At 48.3% G+C, this 21690-nt stretch overlaps 2 protein-coding genes across 6 annotated transcripts in view; both read right to left on the bottom strand.

Moving 5' to 3' along the window:
- Positions 1-20268, bottom strand: LOC140419774 (uncharacterized). Of its 5 annotated transcripts, none has more exons than XM_072503763.1 (3): positions 12195-12757; positions 5158-5297; positions 1-1678 (listed from the first exon to the last, which is right to left on the bottom strand). In XM_072503763.1, exon 3 carries the CDS (start codon positions 1569-1571, stop codon positions 147-149), a length of 1425 nt encoding a protein of 474 aa, XP_072359864.1. In that variant the 5' UTR covers positions 1572-1678; positions 5158-5297; positions 12195-12757; the 3' UTR covers positions 1-146. The 5 variants fall into 5 exon arrangements, with proteins under 5 accessions (XP_072359864.1, XP_072359865.1, XP_072359868.1 ...); XM_072503764.1 differs by lacking the exon at positions 12195-12757 and adding an exon at positions 7744-7846; XM_072503767.1 differs by lacking the exons at positions 5158-5297; positions 12195-12757 and adding an exon at positions 20196-20268.
- Positions 13601-21690, bottom strand: part of LOC140417913 (uncharacterized) — a 23344-nt gene continuing 15254 nt past the window's right edge. Inside the window, exon 3 of the mRNA XM_072501346.1 lies at positions 13601-18001. Within this exon, the coding sequence (XP_072357447.1) occupies positions 17378-18001 (624 nt within the window). The 3' untranslated portion in view covers positions 13601-17377. The remainder of the gene's footprint in view (positions 18002-21690) is intronic.

Consider the following 21690-nt stretch of genomic DNA (forward strand, 5'->3'; position numbering starts at 1 on the left):
TTTAACACAAGACTGATTTATTTGACTTTTACCCAGAAGATTAGCACCTACACCTGGGCTGGAGTTCAATTACATCAGCACAAGCAGACCCAAATGAACATGGTTCAGTCCTGGATGTGAATAACAGCAAAGTCCAATCACTGTAGTTATTTGTGACCTCGCTGATGTCGCAACAGATGGGACGAATAGGCAAATTTCCTCTCACACACAGTGCAAGTGTATGGTTTCTCCCCAGTGTGAACACGTTTGTGTGTCAGAAGATGGGATGCCTGAGTGAATTTCTTCCCACACTGGGAGCAAGTGTACGGTTTCTCCCCAGTGTGAATGAGCTGGTGTTTTGCGAGATTATAGGATTGCTTGAACGCAGCCTCACAGTGAGAACACTTGAACAGTCTCTCATCAGAGTGAACAGGTTGATGGACCTTCAGCTCATTGGAACTTTTAAAGCACCTCTCGCATTTTGTGCATTTGAAAGGTCTTTCGTCGGTATGAACCCGTTTGTGTCTCAGCAGGTTCGATGAGCTAGTAAATCCCTTCTCACACACCGAGCAAGTGAATGGCCTCTCCCTAGTGTGAATGTGTTGGTGTTGCTGCAGGTGCTCAAGGCGAGTGAATCTCTTCTCACACTCGGAGCAGTTGAACAGCTTTTCCCCGGTGTGACAGCGCCTATGAGTTTTCAGGTCAGATGGGAAATTAAATCTCCTCCCACAGTCCTCACATTTACACGGCTGCTTTTCAGCTGCGTGACTGCGTTTGTGTTTCGACAGACCAGATGATCGGCAGAAACTTTGTCCACACACAGAACACACGAACGGTTTCTCCTCACTCTGAACGGTGCTTTTCTCGTCCATGTTCACAGTTAAATGATCCTCAGGTTGAACGGTGCTTTTCCCGTCCATGTTCACAGTTAAATGATCCTCAGGTTGAACGGTGCTTTTCCCGTCCATGTTCACAGTTAAATGATCCTCACTCTGAACGGTGCTTTTCCCGTCCATGTTCAAAGTTAAATGATCCTCAGGTTGAACGGTGCTTTTCCCGTCCATGTTCACAGTTAAATGATCCTCACTCTGAACGCTGCTTTTCTCGTCCATGTTCACAGTTAAATGATCCTCAGGTTGAACGCTGCTTTTCCCGTCCATGTTCACTGTTAAATGATCCTCAGGTTGAACGCTGCTTTTCCCGTCCATGTTCACTGTTAAATGATCCTCAGGTTGAACGCTGCTTTTCCCGTCCATGTTCACAGTTAAATGATCCTCAGGTTGAACGCTGCTTTTCCCGTCCATGTTCACTGTTAAATGATCCTCAGGTTGAACGCTGCTTTTCCCGTCCATGTTCACAGTTAAATGATCCTCAGGTTGAACGCTGCTTTTCCCGTCCATGTTCACAGTTAAATGATCCTCAGGTTGAACGCTGCTTTTCTCGTCCATGTTCACAGTTAAATGATCCTCACTCTGAACGCTGCTTTTCTCGTCCATGTTCACAGTTAAATGATCCTCAGGTTGAACGCTGCTTTTCCCGTCCATGTTCACAGTTAAATGATCTTCAGGTTGAACGCTGCTTTTCCCGTCCATGTTCACAGTTAAATGATCTTCAGGTTATGATAAGTTGGACGACTGTCAGATTCTGCTGTGATGTTTGATTTGTGTGTCCCAACTGCTAATCCTTCTCTTCAAATATGCTGTGAGATTGAAAACAGAAAGAAAGGGCGGGTAAGAAAAAGATCACAAAGGCAGTTTGTAAAATTGAACGGAATGAATCAAGTGATTTATGGGACCAACACTCGGAAAAAAGTGACCACGTCTGATAGAAATCTAGTTTTAATATATAATAAGTTTATAAGGAAGAAATGCTTCAAAATCAAAATGGCTTTTTTAAGTGATTTAGGCTCAAAATGGCTTCACTAAGATCACACAGTTCAAACAGACAGGCAGTGAAAACTGCTGAATAGCATGAGAGTGATCAGATTAAAACTCCAGGCAGACACATTCGTTACTATATGCATCTGGGCAAAGTTCCTAGTTCAGTAGTCATGAGAACTGATAAGGAGTGATGGTAATGAGATGTTACAGTCACCCCATACTGAAACTTTGATGGACAGCCATTTCTATCGAATAAAATTAACTATAAATATTATGACCCAATCACAGACAGAAAGGGGACAGAACATTACAAATAGCAATTACCTTAAAAATAGATGCCGATCCGAGCCCCCACAGGAGGAGGGAGGGATGGGCCGCTTCCTGGACCAATTGAGGTTTCCAAAGGTGGAAGAGGGGGTGGCAGGATTGGGGGCCCCGATTGGGCTGGAGGAGCTGACCAAAGGGATAGGAAGCATGCAGACGGGGAAGGCACCGGGGCCGGACGGTTTCCTGGTCAAATTCTATAAAAAAATATATGGATCTGTTTGGCCCGTTGCTAGTCAATGAGGCAAGGAGGGGGGGGGGCTTTGCCCCCGACGATGTCCCGGGCACTGAACTCCTTGATCCTAAAGCGGGACAAGGATCTCCTGCAGTGTGGGTCTTACAGGCCGATTTTGTTGCTAAATGTAGATGCCAAGGTGCTGGCGAAGGTCTTAGCCACGAGGATTGAGGATTGTGTGCCGCAGATCATCCATGAAGACCAGACGGGGTTTGTGAGGGAGGGGGAGGCGGAGATAGTGGTGGCGATGGACGCTGAGAAAGCCTTCGATAGGGTAGAGTGGGGGTACCTGTGGGAGGTGCTGAAGAGGTTCAGGTTTGGGGAGGGGTTTGTCAGGTGGGTTAGGCTGTTGTACGAGGTCCCGATGGCGAGTGTGGCCATAAACAGGAGGAGGTCCGAGTACTTTCGGTTGCACCGAGGGACGAGGCAGGGGTGTCCCCTGTCCCCCCTGCTCTTCGCACTGGCGATTGAACCCCTGGCTATGGCACTGAGGGAGTAAAGGAACTGGAGGGGGTTGGTGTGGGGTGGGGAGCATAGGGTGTCACTTTATGCGGACGACCTGCTGCTATATGTGGCAGACCCGGTGGGGGGAATGCCGGAGGTAATGAGGATTCTTAGGGAAGAGCGAGCTGTTCGTGGTTTACCCAGGGGACCAGGAGGGGGGGATTGGTGAGCTCCCACTAAAAAGGGCGGAGGAGCTTCAGGTATTTGGGGGTCCAGGTGGCCAGGAGCTGGGGGGCCCTGCATAGGATTAATTTTACAAGGCTGGTGGATCAAATGGAGGAGGAATTCAAGAGGTGGGACGCGTTGCCGCTGTCCATGGCGGGTAGGGTGCAGTCAATCAAAATGGCGGTGCTCCCAAGGTTTTTGTTCCTGTTCCAATGCCTCCCCGTGTTTATCCCGAAGGCTGTTTTTAGGCGGGTTAACAGGAGTATAATGGGGTTTGTGTGGGAGCGAGGGACTCCGAGGGTGAGAAGGGTGTTCCTGGAGCGGAATAGATAGGGGGGGCTGGGGGGGGGGGCTGGCGCTGCCCAACCTCTGTGGGTACTACTGGGCCGCCAATGCGACGATGGTGCACAAGTGGGTGATGGAGGGGGAGGGGGCTGCATGGAAGAGGCTGGAGACGGCGTCTTGTGTGGGTACGAGTCTGGGGGCGCTGGCAACGGCGCCGCTCCCTCCAAAGAGGTATACCACGAGTCCGGTGGTGGCGGCTGCCCTCAAAATCTGGGGGCAGTGGAGGCAGCAGAGGGGGGAAGTTGGTGCCTCAGCATGGACCCCATTACGAGGGAACCACCGGTTCGCCCCAGGGAGAATAGGTGGAGGGTTTTCGGGGTGGCACAGGGCAGGGATACGAAAGTTGGGGGACCTGTTTGTGGACGGGAAGTTCGCGAGCCTGGGTGAGCTGGAGGAGACGTACAGGCTCCCCCCCGGGAAACACCTTCAGGTACTTACAGGTAAGGGCGTTTGCCAGACGGCAGGTGGTGGAATTCCCGAGGCTAATTCCACACACAGTACAGGACAGGGTGCTCTCGGGGGGGTGGGTGGGAGTGGGGAAGATCTCGGAAACTTACCAGGTGATGCAGGAGGAGGAGGAGGCCTCGGTGGTGGAGTTGAAAGGTAAGTGGGAGGAGGAGTTGGGAGAGGAGATCGAAGAGGGGACGTGGGCAGATGCTCTAGGGAGGGTGAACTCTTCCTCATCGTGCGCGAGGCTCAGCCTCATACAGTTTAAGGTGCTGCACAGGGCACACATGACCGGGACAAGGATGAGCCGGTTTTTTGGGGGTGAGGACAGGTGTGTTAGGTACTCAGGGAGCCCAGCAAGTCACACCCACATGTTCTGGGCGTGCCCACCGCTGGAGGAATTTTGGAAGGGCGTACCGAGGACGGTGTGGAGGGTGGTAGGATCCAGGGTCAAACCGGGCTGGGGGCTCGCAATATTTGGGGTGGCAGAGGAGCCGGGAGTGCAGGAGGCGAAAGAGGCCGGTATTCTGGCCTTTGCGTCCCTGGTAGCCCGGCGAAGGATTCTTCTTCAGTGGAAGGATGCGAGGCCCCCAAGCGTGGAATCCTGGATCAACGATATGGCGGGGTTCATTAAATTGGAGAGGGTGAAATTCGCCTTGAGAGGGTCGGTACAAGGGTTCTTTAGGCGGTGGCAATCGTTCTTAGACTTCCTGGCAGAACGGTAGACATTGGTCAATGGCAGCAGCAACTCGGGGTGGGGGGGGGGGGTTACTTTATTTCTGTTATTTACACTGGAGGGTTCAGGGGGGTGTATACACCTGCTGTGTTAAGTCGGGGTGTTAATGTTAATTTATTATTTATGTACAGGGGGAGGGGGGTAGGGAGGGTTGCTTTTCTAGACTGTGTTTTGTACTTAACCCTGTTGGGTTCCTTTTTCATTTTGTTATTGATTTTTTATGAAAACCTTAATAAAAATTATTTTTAAAAAAAATTAAAACAAAATAGGTGCCGATTAAGAGCAAATTATTCCGGAATGATCTTCATTTCCTGTCTTTAACTATTTCCTGCGCTTTGCTCTGAAGATGCCATTTTGTCTATTTTCAACTTCTCTGTATCGTGTATTTTAACTTGAAGAAATCATCAAGAACTGTAATTTGTATTGAATTTAACTCCGTCATCTGTGTTTGCTAGGACAAAACGAACTTTTAAAAACTATTTGCAAGCAAACTGACTTGATAAGAGACATCTGCAAACTGACTGAATAAAGCTGGAATTTACTTCACCCATGAAGCTCAGTTTTAAAGTTCTGTCGAGTGATGTATAGTGCGGTGACACACAAGATATATTGACCAAAAGTTATGATCTACAATCCAAAACCGGTTCACTAATATCCAATCCGGGGAGGAAAACTGCCACATCTATTGAATAAGAGAGGAAAAGAAAGAGGTGAGAGAGGCAGATTTAAGTAGAAGGATTTTATATAGCGACAACACAACAGGAACTTTTTCCTTCTTTTTTTATAAATGTATTATTTTTTTCCAATTAAGGGGCAATTTAGCGTGGCCAATCCACCTACCCTGCACATCTTTGGGTTGTGGGGGTGAAACCCACGCAGACACAGGGAGAATGTGCAAACTCCACACGGACAGTGACCCAGGGCCGGGATTTGAACCCGGGTCCTCAGCGCCGTAGTCCCAGAGCTAACCACTGCGCCACATCCCGCCCCAACTCAACTTTGAGAAAACCTTCAACACCCTCAACCTACGTGGCTAATAATGACCAGGGCAGCAGGCGTGGGTGAACACCATCACCTCCAAGTCCCCCTCCACATCAAAAGGTGTTTAATTTCTCTGACACTAATCCTGGTTGGGTAGAAACCTCCTCCAGCGATATCCGCGGGAGGTTCACGGCAGGATAATCAGCACGAACCGGTTCCGGTGAGCGGCTAGCACCGGCACTGCGTGAAACTCCTGTTGATCGGGCCGAGAATGGCCAGCTCCCGGGCCGTGCATGCGCAGGGGTGGCGACCTGCACCAGTGGTGCCGTAAAACATGGCGCCGGCCGTGCTCGAACCCTTACCCACAAACTGCGACCCCACATAGCAGAAGACTCCCGGCCAGCAGCACAGATCCCGGACGAGTGTGGTGGCCTTGGACACTTGTCCGCAGCCGGCACACCTGGTTTCCTACTGCTGGGACCACACGTGACCATCGGGGGAGGAGCATCGCAGTGGGCCAGCCGATGACGCGCAAACGGCATTAAAATGCCGCATGTCATGATGACGTGGTTTAAAGGGGACGGAGCATGGCGGACCAGCTTCAAACCGATGCCGGTCTCGATTCCAGCATCAAACTGCGCCGGTCCACATTCCAGCGTCGGAATCCATTCGCCCCCCCCCCCCCCCCCCGATTACGATTTTGATGTCGGGCTACGGAGAATCCAGCCCCTTAACTGATGTCCACTCAGCAAACTTCATTCCCTAGCCGCTGACTCTCCCTGACAACTGAGAGAGTCAGAACCATAGCATCATATTGGACCCCAAGATGAGTTTCCAACCACATTTTCACATCATCATGTCGACCACATATTTCAACCAAATTATCACCAAACCTCACCTTTGCCTCACCTCATCTGCCACTGAAACCCTCATCCTACCCTCACAGGTTCCAGATTAGGCACCACCTTAATTTTAACTAATCTTTCAATTCTCTTCCTAGCCTTGGCTCTGATGAGCTCTATAATCTCCACGAGCTTCACAATGCTGACTTATCTAGGCTCCTCTAATTCTGTCCTTCTCTATCACTCTCTACATCTCTCTTCTCACCATGCTCTTTAAAACTTATCTCATTGACCAAACTTTTAGATATCTTCCCTAATATTTCCTTATGTGGCTCAGTGTCAAATGCTAGAAATACTGAGTGGGCCAGGAGCTCTCAATGGAGAATTAACAACTCAGGATGCGCAGAATAAATTTTGGGGAAAATTAAGCTCAGAGGTGGACGAGAAATGGACTCTAGTGCAGGAAAAGACACGGTCTGATGATGAAAGATGCTGTGGGAAGATAACGCTTCTTAAAAATTCATTTACATGATGTGGAAGTGCCAGCATTTATTGCATTCAATAATTGCCCTTGAACTGAGTGGCTTGCTAGCTCATTTCAGAGGACAGTTAAGAGTCAACCACATTGGCACAGTGGTTAGCACTGCTGTCTCATGGCGCCGAGGTCCCAGGTTCGATCCCGGCTCTGGGTCACTGACCGTGTGGAGTTTGCACATTCTCCCCGTGTTTGCGTGGGTTCCGCCCCCACAACCCAAAGATAAAGGTGGATTGTCCACATTAAATTACTCCTTAATTTGGAAAAAACGAATTGGGTATTCTAAATTTTTTAAAAAGGAGTCAACCACATTGTTGTGGGTCTGGGATCACATGTCGGTCAGACCAGGTAAGGATGGCAGATTTCATTCCTGAAGGACATTAGTGAACCAGGTGGGTCTTTATGATAATCAACAACAGTTTCATGGTCATCCTTATACTTTTAATTGCAGATTATTTGATTGAATTCAAATTTCACCATGAGCACATGGTGGGGGAAGAGGGGGGGGGGGTACAGCAGTGGATGGAAACCTCATTTCCACAACGTCAATGAAAGTAAGAGTGAAATATATGGAATTGCACGCATTGTTAGAGACAGAGGGAGTTAGACAATGGCAGAGAGGTGATCAGGGAGGGCAGAGGTGGAACAGCAATGGATGGACATGGATTCAGACCCACAGCAAAGGAGTCAGACCAGCCCCAGAGACATGGAACCTCTCACAGAGCACAGCACTATACACCCCAAATTGGAGAATGGTCAAAAACACGCACCTCAGAAACACTGACCGTTTTTGAAGATAATTCTGCTGGAAGGAGGTGCAAAACATGGGAGAGATTTCCAGACTGGCGCCACGAAACACAGACCGGAAGTGGGCGTCGTGGCGTCATCACAGCGGCGGGCGCTGAGCTCAGGATCTGCGCGTCAGCAAACACGCTGACCGGGGGTCAGTTTTCGTGATGTCACCAAGGGTACACTGTGCCAGCGCGGGCAGGTTGCAGTGCACATGCGCAAATATGCCTTGCAATGAGGTGTAGGAACATGACCTGTCAGAGCAGAGGGGACAAGAAAATGATCATAACCACTTCACTGGCGTTTATAGGGGCAACGCCAGTCCAGGTTTTATTTTCATGTCACCAACGAATCTTCCCCACATCTCTCCACATTGTAATAAATCTTTAGAAGTTTATCTTATCTCTCCACCTTGTAATATTAAATTTTTAGAAGTTTATCTTATCTCTCCACCTTGTAATATTAAATTTTTAGAAGTTTATCTTATCTCTCCACCTTGTAATATTAAATCTTTAGAAGTTTATCTTATCCTCCTCGAGGTGTGTCTTCAATCATTGTTAACAATTCTCTCAGCAGTCTCACCTGGCTTTCCACAGTCAGTCAACTACCTTCTTTAAATTATCAGAGGTCTGTTAGCTCAGTTGGCTGGATGGCTGGTTGGTGATGCACAGCGATGCCAACAGTGGGTGTTTAATAATAATAATCTTTAGTGTCACAAGCAGGCTTACATTAACACTGCAGTGAAGTTACTGTGAAAAGCCCCCAGTTGCCACATCCCGGCTCCTGTTCAGGTACACTGAGGGAGAATTCAGAATGTCCAAATTACCTAACAAGCACGTCTTTCGGGACTTGTGATAGAAAACCGGAGCACCCAGAGGAAACCCACGCAGACTCGGGGAGAACGTACAGGCTCCGCACAGACAGTGACCGAAGCCAGGAATCGAACCTGGGACCTTGGCGCTGTGAAGCAACGGTGCTAACCACTGTGCTAGCTAATTAGTTATCAGCTTTAACAAAAAGGCATCCAGATCAAAATGTTAGGGCAGCACGGTAGCATGGTGGTTAGCACAATTGCTTCACAGCTCCAGGGTCCCAGGTTTGATTCCCCGCTGGGTCACTGTCTGCGGAGTCTGCACGTTCTCCCCGTGTCTGCGTGGGTTTCCTCCGGGTGCTCCGGTTTCCGGATGAGACACGGGAAGAACATGAATCTCCACACAGTCACCCAAGGTCGGAATTGAATCCGGGTCCCTGGTACTGTGAGGCATCAAGACTGATTGGAGATCTGGTGAGGCGGGTGTCAAAAGTTCATCAGGGTAAATGATGACAAACTATTTCCCCAGTCAGTCAGGAACTAGAGGACACCCAATTTAAATCATTACCAAAAGACTCAGAACCAGGTCTGAAATATCAAGCAGACTGTACAACAATGTTCAGGACGCTCGCTGTCCCTCGCGATCTGTGTCCACACTGCCCCATTAAACATTCCAAGGGCAGGTACACAGCAGTGTTACCGATACCCCCTTGGGACACCAAGGCTAAGAGAGACATTCTGGAAGGGGTGGGGAGCTGGGACCTGTACATGAGAGTAATCAAAAGTCTGAGAACTGAAGCAATCCAAAGTCATGGTGAACTGTTACTCATGGCTCGGTGGTTGCTTTCTGATGTCTGAGTCAGGAGATTGTCTATTCAAATCCACATCCAGAGACTTGAACAGAAATTCTGGGCTGATAATCAATGGCAGTACTGAGGGAGCACTGCACTGCCAGAGGTCCTGTCTTTCAGATCAGACTGAACAAACAGGTGGAAGAGATCTATTGATGCTATTTCAAAGATCAGGGGTTTCTCCTCTGAATCTTGGTCAATATTTGTCCATCAATCAACTTCACTCAAAACAGATTTTCTGGATATTATCACATTGTTGTACATGGGATCTTGCTGTGTGTTAAGCTCCGCTGATAACTCGCTAATAAGAACTAGGAAGCAACTCTGACTTCTTCGACTCCAAGTTTATTGTGTTCCGTAATTACCTTGACAACACATCAGTGCCACCTGTATCCCCTTTATATATCGGTGCAGCCCATTAAACAATAAGTGCAATGTATTGAACAATTAAAACCCCAATTTCAACTTACGTACCAGGGAACATTAACTCTGTCTCACACGGAGGATAAATCAGATGCCTTGCTTCCTACCTCATAGAACATTACAGCGCAGTACAGGATCTTCGGCCCTCGATGTTGCGCCAACCTGTGAAACCACTCTAAAGCCCATCTACACTATTCCCTTATTGTCCATATGTCTATCCAATGACCATTTGAATGTCCTTAGTGTTGGCGAGTCCACTACTGTTGCAGGCAGGGCATTCCACACCCTTACTACTCTCTGAGTAAAGAACCTACCTCTGACTTATATCTAGCTCCCCTCAATTTAAAGCTATGTCCCCTCGTGCTAGACATCACCATCCGAGGAAAAAGGCTCTCATTGTCCACCCTATCCAATCCTCTGATCATCTTGTATGCCTCAATTAAGTCACCTCTTAACCTTCTTCTCTCTAACGAAAACAGCCTCAAGTCCCTCAGCCTTCATAAGATTTTTCCTCCATACCAGGCAACATTCTGGCAAATCTCCTCTGCACCCTTTCCAATGCTTCCACATCCTTCCTATAATGCGGCGACCAGAATTGCACGCAATACTCCAAATGCGGCCGCACCAGAGTGTTGTATAGCTGCAACATGACCTCATGGCTCCTAAACTCAATCCCTCTACCAATAAAAGCTAACACACCGTACACCTTCTTAACAACCCTCTCAACCTGGGTGGCAAATTTCAGGGATCTATGTACATGGACACCGAGATCTCTGCTCATCCACACTGCCAAGAATCTTACCATTAGCCCAGTACTCTGTCTTCCTGTTATTCCTTCCAAAATGAATCACCTCACACTTTTCTGCATTAAACGCCATTTGCCACCTCTCAGCCCAGCGCTGCAGCTTATCTATGTCCCTCTATAACTTGTAACATCCTTCCGCACTGTCCACAACTCCACCGACTTTAGTGTCATCTGCAAATTTACTCACCCATCCTTCTATGCCCTCCTCCAGGTCATTTATAAAAATGACAAACAGCAGTGGCCCCAAAACAGATCCTTGTGGTACACCACTAGTAACTGGACTCCAGTCTGAACATTTCCCATCAACCACCACCCTTTGTCTTCTTCCAGCTAGCCAATTTCTGATCCAAACTGCTAAATCACCCTGAATCCCATGCCTCCGTATTTTCTGCAGTTGCCTACCATGGGGAACCTTATCAAACACTTTACTGAAATCCATATACACCACATCAACTGCTTTACCCTCATCCACCTGTTTGGTCACCTTCTCAAAGACCTCTATAAGGTTTGTGAGGCACGACCTACCCTTCACAAAACCGTGTTGACTATCTCTAATCAAATTATTCCTTTCCAGATGATTATACATCCTATCTCTTATAAACCTTTCCAAGATTTTGCCCACAACAGAAGTAAGGCTCACTGGTCTATAGTTACGGGGTTATCTCTACTCCCCTTCTTGAACAAGGAGACAACATTTGCTATCCTCCAGTCTTCTGGCACTATTCCTGTAGACAAAGATGACTTAAAGATCAAGGCCAAAGGCTCAGCAATCTCCTCCCTAGCTTCCCAGAGAATCCTAGGATAAATCCCATCCGGCCCAGGTGACTTATCTATTTTCACACTTTCCAGAATTGCTAACACCTCCTCCTTATGAACCTCAAGCCCTTCTAGTCTAGTAGCCTGAATCTCAGTATTCTCCTCGACAACATTGTCTTTTTCCTGTGTGAATACTGACGAAAAATATTCATTTAGCACCTCTCCTATCTCCTCGGACTCCAAGCACAACTTCCCACTACTGTCCTTGACTGGCCCTACTCTTACCCTAGTCATTCTTTTATTCCTGACAGATCTATAGAAAGCTTTAGGGTTATCCTTGATCCTACCTGCCAAAGACTTCTCATGTCCCCTCCTGGCTCTTCTTAGCTCTCTCTTTAGGTCCTTCCTAGCTAACTTGTAACTCGCAAGCGCCCTAACTGAACCTTCATGTCTCATCTTTACATAAGTCTCCTTCTTCCTCTTGACAAGTGTTTCGACTGCTTTAGTAAACCACGGTTCCCTCACTCGACCACTTCCTCCCTGCCTGACAGGTACATACTTATCAAGGACACGCAGTAGCTGTTCCTTGAACAGGCTCCACATTTCCATTGTGCCCATCCCCTGCAGTTTTCCTCTCCATCCGATGTATCCCAAGTCTTGCCTCATCGCATCATAATTGCCTTTCCCCCAGATATAACTCTTGTCCTGCGGTATATACCTATCCCTTTCCATCACTAAAGTAAACGTAATCGAATTGTGGTCACTATCACCAAAGTGCTCACCTACCTCCAAATCTAACACCTGTCCTGGTCCACCCTCACACCATTGACTGCACTGCAAAGGAATTTCATTGGCCGTAAAATATTTTGGAACATCCTAATTTCATGAAACGTTCTACAGAATTACAAAATGCAAATCTTTATTGAACAGAGAAAAGAGCCAGAAATGGAATAGTCGAGATCAGGATTTCAATGATCATGGAGAAAAAAAACACTCGACACAATGTGTTTGACACGGAGCTGACTTATTTCACACTTATCCAGAACGTGAAACTCCAGCCCAGTTAGAGGGATCATTAACATCCACAGAAACAAACTCCAGCTGTCAGAACAAAGATGGTTCGGTCCTGAATGTGATTAACCACAGCAATTACAGCAGAATCCAAACACTGCAGTTACTTGTGAACCCATTGGTGTCTCAGTGAAGATGATGATGGCCATTAACCTGGAGCTGTCATTGGGGGAAATGCCCGGAGTTGCCAATCGAACCGGTGCAAAGGTGAATTTGGGGTTTACAGCCTTAAGAAAGTGATTGTGAAGTTTCCACATCCGCCCACTGCCTCCTCCACCTCATGCCTCGCCCGACACTCCCACCGCCTCCCTCACACCCCTCCACCGATCGCGCCCCACCCCCCAACACCTATTTTTTAAAAAAAATTATTCGTTCATGGACTTGGGTGCCGCTGGCTGGCCCAGCATTTATTGAAATGAAATGAAAATGAAAATCGCTTATTGTCACACGTCGGCTTCAAATGAAGTTACTGTGAAAAGCCCCTAGTCGCCACATTCCGGCGCCTGTTCGGGGAGGCTGGTACGGGAATTGAACCGTGCTGCTGGCCTGCCTTGGTCTGCCTTAAAAGCCAGCGATTTAGCCCAGTGTGCTAAACCAGCCCCTAAGTGCCCTTGAGGGAGCAGTTAAGAGTCAAGCACATTGCTGTGGATCTGGAGTTAGATGTAGGCCAGGCCAGGTAAGGATGGCAGATTTCCTTCCCTAAAGGACATCAGTGAACCAGATGTTTTTTTTTTGACAATTGACAACATGGTCATCATTAGACTTTTAATTCCAGAAATGTTGTTTATTGAATTCAAATTTCACCATCTGCGGTGGTGGGCTTTGAACCTAGTTCCCCAGAACATTACACTGGGTCTCTGGATTACTAGTCCAGTAACAATACCACTATGCCGCCTTTCCCCCCACCCACTGCCTCTCCACACACTCACTGCCTGCCCCCACCCAATGCCTACCTCCCCCAACCCCATCCACTGCCCCCACAACATACCCACTGCCCCACCCACACACATTGCCTCCCCCCACCCACCGACCTTCCACCCACCCACTGCCTGCCTCCCCAACCCCCACCCACTGCCCTCACCACACACACACTGCTCCCCCCCCCCCCCCCCCGCCCTACTTGCCCCAACTATTGTGAAAGAAATCATTTGTTTTAGTGAGGAGCTGAAGGAAATTAGTGTTAGTAAAGAAATGGTTTTGGGGAAATTAATGGAATTGAGGGTGGACAAATCTCCAGGGTCTGATAATCTTCATCCCAGAGTACTTAAGGAAGTGGCCCTAGAAATAGTAGATTCGTTGGCAGTAAATTTTCTAAATTTCTTGGGACTTTGGAATGGTTCCTGCAGATTGGAGTGTAGCTAATATAACCCTGCTATTCAAAAAGGGAGGTAGAGAGAAAACAGGGAACTATAGACCACTGAGCTCAACGTCAATAGCAGGGAAGTTGCTGGAGTCCATTATCAAGGATTTCATAGTACAGCATTTGGAAAAGTGGTATTATCAGACAAAGTCAGCATGGATTTACGAAAGGGAATTCATGATCGACAACTCTATTGGAATTCTTTGAAGATGTAACTAGTGGAGTTTTTGTTGTTGTTTTTCTATAAATTTAGATTACCCAATTATTTTTTTTTCCAATTAAAGGGCAATTTAGTGTGGCCAATCTACTTAACCTGAACATCTTTAGTTGTGGGAAGGGCAGCATGGTGGCACAGTGGTTAGCACTGCTACCTCACCCGCACCGAGGGATGTGCTGGCCTTGGAAAGGGTCCAGAGCAGGTTCACAAGAATGATCCCTGGAATGAAGAACCTGCCGTATGAGGAACGGTTGAGGACTCTGGGTCTGAATTTGTTGGAGTTTACAAGGATGAGGGGGGATCTTATTGAAACTTACAGGATGCTGCGAGGCCTGGATAGAATGGACGTGGAGAGGATGTTTCCACTTGTAGGAAAAACTAGAACCAGAGGACATAGCCTCAGACTAAAGGGATGATCCTTTAAAACAGAGATGAGGAGGAATTTCTTCAGCCAGAGGGTGGTGAATCTATGGAACTCTTTGCTGCAGAAGGCTGTGGAGGTCAAATCACTGAGTGTCTTTAAGATAGAGATAGATAGGTTCTTGATTAATAAGGGGATCAGGGGTTATGGGGAGAAGGCAGGAGAATGGGGATGAGAAAATATCAGCCATGATTGAATGGTGGAGCAGACTCGATGGGCTGAGTGGCCTAATTCTGTTCCAATGCCTTATGGTCTTATGGCCCCGTTGATGCAGACAGGGTTGTGTACGACACTTTGCTTCCTGAAGTCAATGACCAGCTCTTTAGTTTTGCTGACATTGAGGGAGAGATTGTTGCCGTTACACCACTCCATTATATTCTCTATCTCCCTCCTGTATTCTGACTCATCGTTATTCGAGATCTGGCCCACTATCAGCAAACTTGTAGATGGAGTTGGAGCCAAATTTTGCCACACAGTTGTGTGTGTATAGGGAGTTTAGTACGCAGCTTTGTGGGGCCCTGGTAATGAGGACTATCGTGGAGGAGGTGTTGTTGTTTATTCTTAACGATTGCAGTCTATGGGTTAGAAAGTCGAGGATCCAGTTGCAGAGTGAGGAGCCAAGTCCTAGGTTTTGGAGTTTTGATATGAGCTCAGCTGAGATTATGGTGTTGAAGGCGGAGCTGTAGTCAATAAATAAGAGTCTGATGTAGGAGTGCTTGTTGTCGAGATGTTCCAGAGATGAGGGCAGGGCCAGGGAGATGGCTTCTGCTGTGGACCGGTTGTGGCAGTGTGTGAATTGCAGTGGATCTAGGCGTACTGGGAGTGTGGAGTTGATGTGCTCATGACCAACCTCGCAAAGCACTTCATTATGATCGATGTCAAGGTCACCGGACGATAGTCGCTGAGGCAGTTGTTTGGTTCTTCTTTGGCACCAATATCATGGTGGTCTTCTTGAAGCAGGTGAGGAACTCAGAACGGGGTAGGGAGAGGTTGAAGATGTCCACGAACACATCTGCCAGCTAATCTGCGCAGGATCTGACTGCACGACCAGGGACCCCGTCAGGACCCATCACCTTCTGAGGGTTCACTTTCAAGAAGGCCGATCTGACTTCGGAAGCTGTGACGGTGGGTACGGGTACGGGGCTGCTGGGGCAGTTGACAGCGGTTTGATGGTTTCCTGCTCGAACCGAGCATAGAATGCATTGAGTTCATCGGGGAAGGGTGCGGTGCTGCCGGAGATTCTGCTCGGCTTCGCTTTGTAGCCCGTTATATTGCTTTAGTTTTGCCACAACTGATGAGAGTCCGTGACTCTAGCTTGGTCTGATATTGTCTCTTGGCATCCCTGATGCCTTTGCGGAGGTCGTACCTGGATTTCTTGTATAGGTCAGGGTCCCCTGACTTGAACGCCTCAGACCTGGCCTTCAGTAGGGAGTCAATCTCCCGATTAAGCCATGGTTTCCGGTTGGGGAAATGTATGTACTACTTTCTTTGACACGCTGTCTTCTACACATTTGCTGATGAAGTCTGTGACGGTGGTGGCACACTCATTTAGTTTGGTCGTCTTGAATGTGGACCAGTCCACTGTCTCCAAGCAGACACATAGATCTTCTGTTGCCTGGGACCAGCACTGCACGACCTTCTTAACCAGATTCTCCCGCTTAAGTTTCTGCTTGTATGCCGGGAGAAGGAACACCGTCTTATGCCCCGATTTTCCAAAGTGCAACTGGGGATGGATTGGTGTACTTTTGTGTAGCAGTGGTCGAGAGTGTTGTCGCCCCTGGTGGGACAGGATGTGTTGGTGGAATTTTGGCAGTACACCGAGATTGGCCTGGTTGAAGTCCCCGGCCACAGTGAACAAGGCCCCCGGGTGTTCTGTTTCATTGTTATTTATAGCTGTGTACAATTCGTTCAGCATTCTTCACTTCCGCCTGGGGTGGGATGTCGACCGCTGTGACAATGGCTGAAGTGAACTCACGTGGAAGGTAGTATGGATGGCACTTCAGAGTCAGGTATTTCGGGTCCTGGGGAGCAGTAATTCGCCAGGGTCGCCACAGCCAACCACCAGAGGAATTGATGAAGAGGCAAACCCCTCCACCTTTTGCTTTGCCTGATGACGCTGCGCGGTCCGTCTGGTGTATTGAATCATTGAATTTACAGTGCAGAAGGAGGCCATTCAGCCCATCGAGTCTGCACCAGCTCTTGGAAAGAGCACCCCACCCAAGCCCACCCCGTAACCCAATAACCTCGCCTCACCTTTTTTGGACTCTAAGGGCAATTTAGGATGGCCAATCCACCTAACCTGCACATCTTTGGACGGTGGGAGGAAACCGGAGCACCCGGAGGAAACCCACGCAGACACGGGGAGAACGTGCAGACTCCGCACAGACAGTGGCCAAGCCGGGAATCGAACCTGGGACCCCGGAGTTGTGAAGCAACTGTGCTAACCACTGAGAAGCCTTCAAGTTGTATTGCACAGTCCATTGAAGCAGGGGTGAACCATGTCTCTGAGAGGTAAATCTAGCGTTACGCTCATCCAGTTTGTTTTTGACCGCTTGGACGTTTGCCAGGAGTATGCTGGGGAGAGGAGTCTTGAAACCGCGTTGCTTTAGTCTCACCTGCAGAGGGATAACATTTGGGAACTCTCGATTCTCCACCAATTCCCATTCCCCGTTTCTCTGCTGGATAAGGAAGGTGTCACTCTGTGTAATGTACAAGTCAGTCAGAATTGTCAGCAAGGATTAATCAGCTCTTTCTAATTGGAGATGTTCATAAGTGGAATCTTTCAGATACTGAATGTCAGCCTTTGTACCAAAGACCAATTTGGGTCAAACCTGAGCTGTCAGAATGAACAAGGTTCAGTTCAGAATGTGATGAACAACAGCAGAATCTAACCCCTGTGGTCACCTGTGAACTTGCTGGTGTGTCAGCAGGTGGGCTAGCTGACTGAATCGCCTCGCACACACTGAACAAGTGAATGGCCTCTCCTGGGTGTGAATTCGCTGGTGGGTCAAAAGGTTGGATGAAGTGGTGAATCCTTTCTCACACACGGAGCAAATGAACGGTCTCTCGCCAGTATGAACTCGCTGGTGTGTCAGAAGATTTGATGAATTAGTGAATCCTTTCTCACACACCGAGCAGGTGAATGGTCTCTCCCCAGTGTGAACTCGCTGGTGTGTCAGCAACTGGGATAACTGAGTGAATCCCTTCCCACAAACAGAGCAGGTGAATGGTTTCTCCCCAGTGTGAACTCGCTGGTGTACCAGCAGCTCAGATGACTGAGTGAATCCCTTCCCACACACAGAACAGATGAACGGTCTCTGCCCTGTGTGAAATCGTTGGTGTCTCAGCAGAGTGGTTGACTGAGTGAATCCCTTCCCACATAGGGAGCAAGTGAACGGCTTCTCCCCAGTGTGACTGCGCCGATGCATTTCCAGTAGGGATGGGTATTTGAATCCCTTTCCACAATCCACACATTTACACGGTTTCTCCGTGGTGCTGGTGGCCTTGTGTCTCTCCAGATTGGATGATCAGTTTAAGCCTTGTCCACAGAAAACGTATGCAGATTCTCTCTGGTGCAAATGTTGCAATGTTTTATAGGCTTTGCAATCGGTTGAAGCAATCCTTACACAATCAAAGACCAATGATATTCACACCCCAGTTCATAACGTGTCAGGTCTTGATGTGATGTTTGAGTTTCCCACCTGCAAATCCTCTGCTTCTAATAACCTGATAAAACAGTTTTTAAAAATTAATCACTGTCAGTACAGGATAGAAATTCAGAAGTCAATTCCTGTTTGGTGAAATAGTTTCTACTTTCATTCCACCAAATTACTTTGTCTGATCCCAAAATCTCTACAATGTAGGAGGAGGCCATTTGGCCCATCGAGTCAGTACCAACCTTCCGAAACACCACCCCACTCAGGCCCAATGCCGTGCCCTATCCCTGGAACGACACCTAACCGTTTGTCAGAGGGGAAATTCAGCAAGGCCAGTCCACCTAACCTGCACAACTTTGGACTGTGGGAGGAAACAGAAGCATCTGGAGGCAGCCTACGCAGACACGGGGAGAATGTGCAAACTCAACGCAGTCACGCGAGGTCGGAATCAAGCTGGGTTCCTGGCACTGTGAGACAGCAGTGCTAATCACTGTGCCACCAGTTCAATTTCCAGTTTGCAAATACTCCACTTCTAATATGTTATAAATGGAGTTTATGGGCAGCACGGTGGCGCAGTGGATAGCACTGTTGCCTGATGGCGCCCGAGGTCCCAGGTTCGATCCCGGCTCTGGGTCACTGTCCGTGTGGAGTTTGCACATTCTCCCCGTGTCTGCGTGGGTTTCACCCCCACAACCCAAAGATGTGCTGGTTAGGTGGATTGGCCACGCTAAATTGCCCCTTAATTAGAAAAAATGAATTGGGCACTCTAAATTTATTTTTAAAATGGAGTTTACAAATGTAACCAGTCGGCGGCATGTGGCGCGGTGGTTAGCACTGGGTCTGCGGCCCTGAGGACCCAGGTTCGAATCCCGGCCCTGGGTCACTGTCCATGTGGAGTTTGCACATTCTCCCCGTGTCTGCGTGGGTTTCACGCCCACAACCCAAAGATGTGCTGGTTAGGTGGATTGGCCACGCTAAATTGCCCCTTAATTGGTAAAGAAAATAATTGGCTACTCTAAATTTATAAAAACCCAAATGTAACCAGTCATTCTAGTGTCAGGATTCAGAACGGACAATTCTAGCTTCCTTGGAACTTTTTTTCCCTCTCTTGTTCCCCCAAATCTGTAAATCTCCATCCCACACACTCTCTCTCTTCCCTGGGCTGAAATCCAAACAAGGTGTTGGATAATCTTTCGGTATCCTTTGAACAGATTACATAACTGGAGATAACTTCATTCATGATTGGAGACAAAACATGAATCTGAATTTTTAAAAAGGCAAAATACCACAGACGCTGGAATCTGAAACAATAATAGAATTTGCTGAAAAAACTCAGCACGACAGACAAGAGCCAAAGGATTCTGCCAGGTGTGCTGAGTTTGTCCAGAATCCTCAATTCATGAATCTGAATCACCCTGACTGAGCAGACAGAATAACAGACGTTAACCTTGTGTGCAGAACTGACAGTGTGGAGATTTTCCCAGTAGAGCCTCAGTCACCATCACTGAGACTAACTTTAAATCCCAGATTTTATTAATTTAATGGATTGGAGCCCATGTCCCCAGAACATTTTCCTGTCTCTCTGCATGATTGATGCAGTGACATTGTCACTGGGTCAGTGTCTCCCCCTGGTCTCTGTGAGGTTGTGGAGAGAAGCCGGAAGTGACGGACAGTGAGAGTGGAGAATGTTCATTGTTTTACACTGGGCTCTGGAGCCGCACTCGGGATTCGTAAACCCCGCCCCCCGGCACTGACCTCTCACCCGACACCTCACAATGCCCCGGCAATGATTGACGGCAGCTCCTGACCAATAGGAGAGGGGGCGGGGCCGGAGGACCGAGCTGGAGCGGCTGGTCCTCCAACCAATCAAAGTGAATGGAGGGGCGGGACTGGGTGAAGCATGCGCGGTGTGATTAATGGCGAATGAGAGGTTTTATTTCTCGGATCGACCATCTGTAAAGGTGGGAATGGCTGGGTGGAGAGAACGAAGGAGCAGGCGGGTGGTTGGAGAGACTTTGTGAACATGTTTTTCTAAACCGCGATCCCATGTAAATGAACCTACCGCTATCCGGGAATGGTCCCCCGCCCTTAGCACAGAGCAGGGCCGCAGCTTTCTCCCAGTTACAGACCGGGGTTAATCGCCGCCATCCTGATTGGGGGACTGGCAGAAGGGCGCATGTGCAGCCGCCATCTTTATTTGTGGACGAGCAGCAGGGCGCATGTGCAGCCGCCATCTTTATTTGTGGACGAGCAGCAAGGCGCATGTGCAGCCGCCATCTTTATTTGTGGACGAGCAGCAGGGCGCATGTGCAGCCACAAGAGAGTTTTACAGCGCGTAAAGAGGCCCTTCGGCCCATCGTGTCTGTGCCAGCCATCAATAATAATCACCTATCCATTCAATTTTTAAAAATTTAGTACCCGGTTCTTTTTTCCCCCCCAATTAAGGGGCAATTTAGCATGGCCAATTTACTTACCCTGCACATCTTTGGGTTGTGGGGTGAGACCCACGCAAACACGGGGAGAATAGGATCCGGGTCCTTGGTGCTGTGATGCAGCAGTGCTAACCACTGCACCACCATGCTGCCCCTCACCTATCCATTCTAATCCCATTTTCTAACACTTGGTCTGTAGACTTGAAAGCTAATGCATTTCAAGTGCTCATCTAAATGCTTCTTAAATGTCGTGAGGGTTCCTGACTCTCCCACCATTTCAGGCAGTGAGTTCCAGATTCCCACCACCCTCTGGGTGAAACAGTTTTCCCTCAAATCCCCTCTAAATCTCCTCATCCTTACCTTAAATCTAACCCCCAGTTGTGTGTCATTTAGTAATTGGCTGACTGGCAGAAGACAGAGAGTGGGGACAAAGGGGTATTTTCAGGATGGCAGCCAGTGACTAATGGTGTGCCTCAGAGGTGTGTTGGGACCACAACTATCTACATAAATGATCTGGGAGAAGGAACTGTTGCAATGTCTGCAGATGATAGATGGGGCAGCATGGTAGCATAGTGGTTAACACAGTTGCTTCACAGCTCCAGCTTGGGTCACTGCGGAATCTGCACGTTTTCCCCGTGTCTGCGTGGGTTTCCTCCGGGTGCTGTAGTTTCCTACCACAGTCCAAAGATGTGCAGATTAGGTGGCTTGGCTATGCTAAATTGCCCTTAGCTAAGGTGGGGTTGCTGGTTTGCGGGGATGGAGTGGAGGTGTGGGGTGCTCTTTCCGCGAGCCGGTGCAGACTCGATGGGCCAAATGGCCTCCTTCTGCACTGTAAATTCTATGATAGAAAGATATGAAGAGGGACAGGTTGTGTTGAGGAAGTGGGGAGTCTGTCTAATTCCACCTTACATCTCTTGGTCTGTCGTCCTGTAGGTAACAGCACCTCAAGCACAAATCTCATGTTCTTGATTAATAAAAGGAGTTCTTGATTAATAAAATTAGGGGTTATAGGGAAAAGGGAGGAGAATGGGGATGAGAAACATATCAGCCATGATCGAATGGTGGAGCAGACTCGATGGGACGGATGGCCTAATTCTGCTCCTATGTCTAATGGTCTTATGTCTG

Source organism: Scyliorhinus torazame, chromosome 5, assembly GCF_047496885.1.
Source record: "Scyliorhinus torazame isolate Kashiwa2021f chromosome 5, sScyTor2.1, whole genome shotgun sequence".
NCBI classification, from domain to species: domain Eukaryota; kingdom Metazoa; phylum Chordata; class Chondrichthyes; order Carcharhiniformes; family Scyliorhinidae; genus Scyliorhinus; species Scyliorhinus torazame.

Excerpts from the sequence above, each read along its gene's own strand:
- LOC140419774 (XM_072503767.1), bottom strand. The coding sequence starts at position 1,571 with ATGGACGGGAAAAGCAGCGTTCAACCTGAAGATCATTTAACTGTGAAC.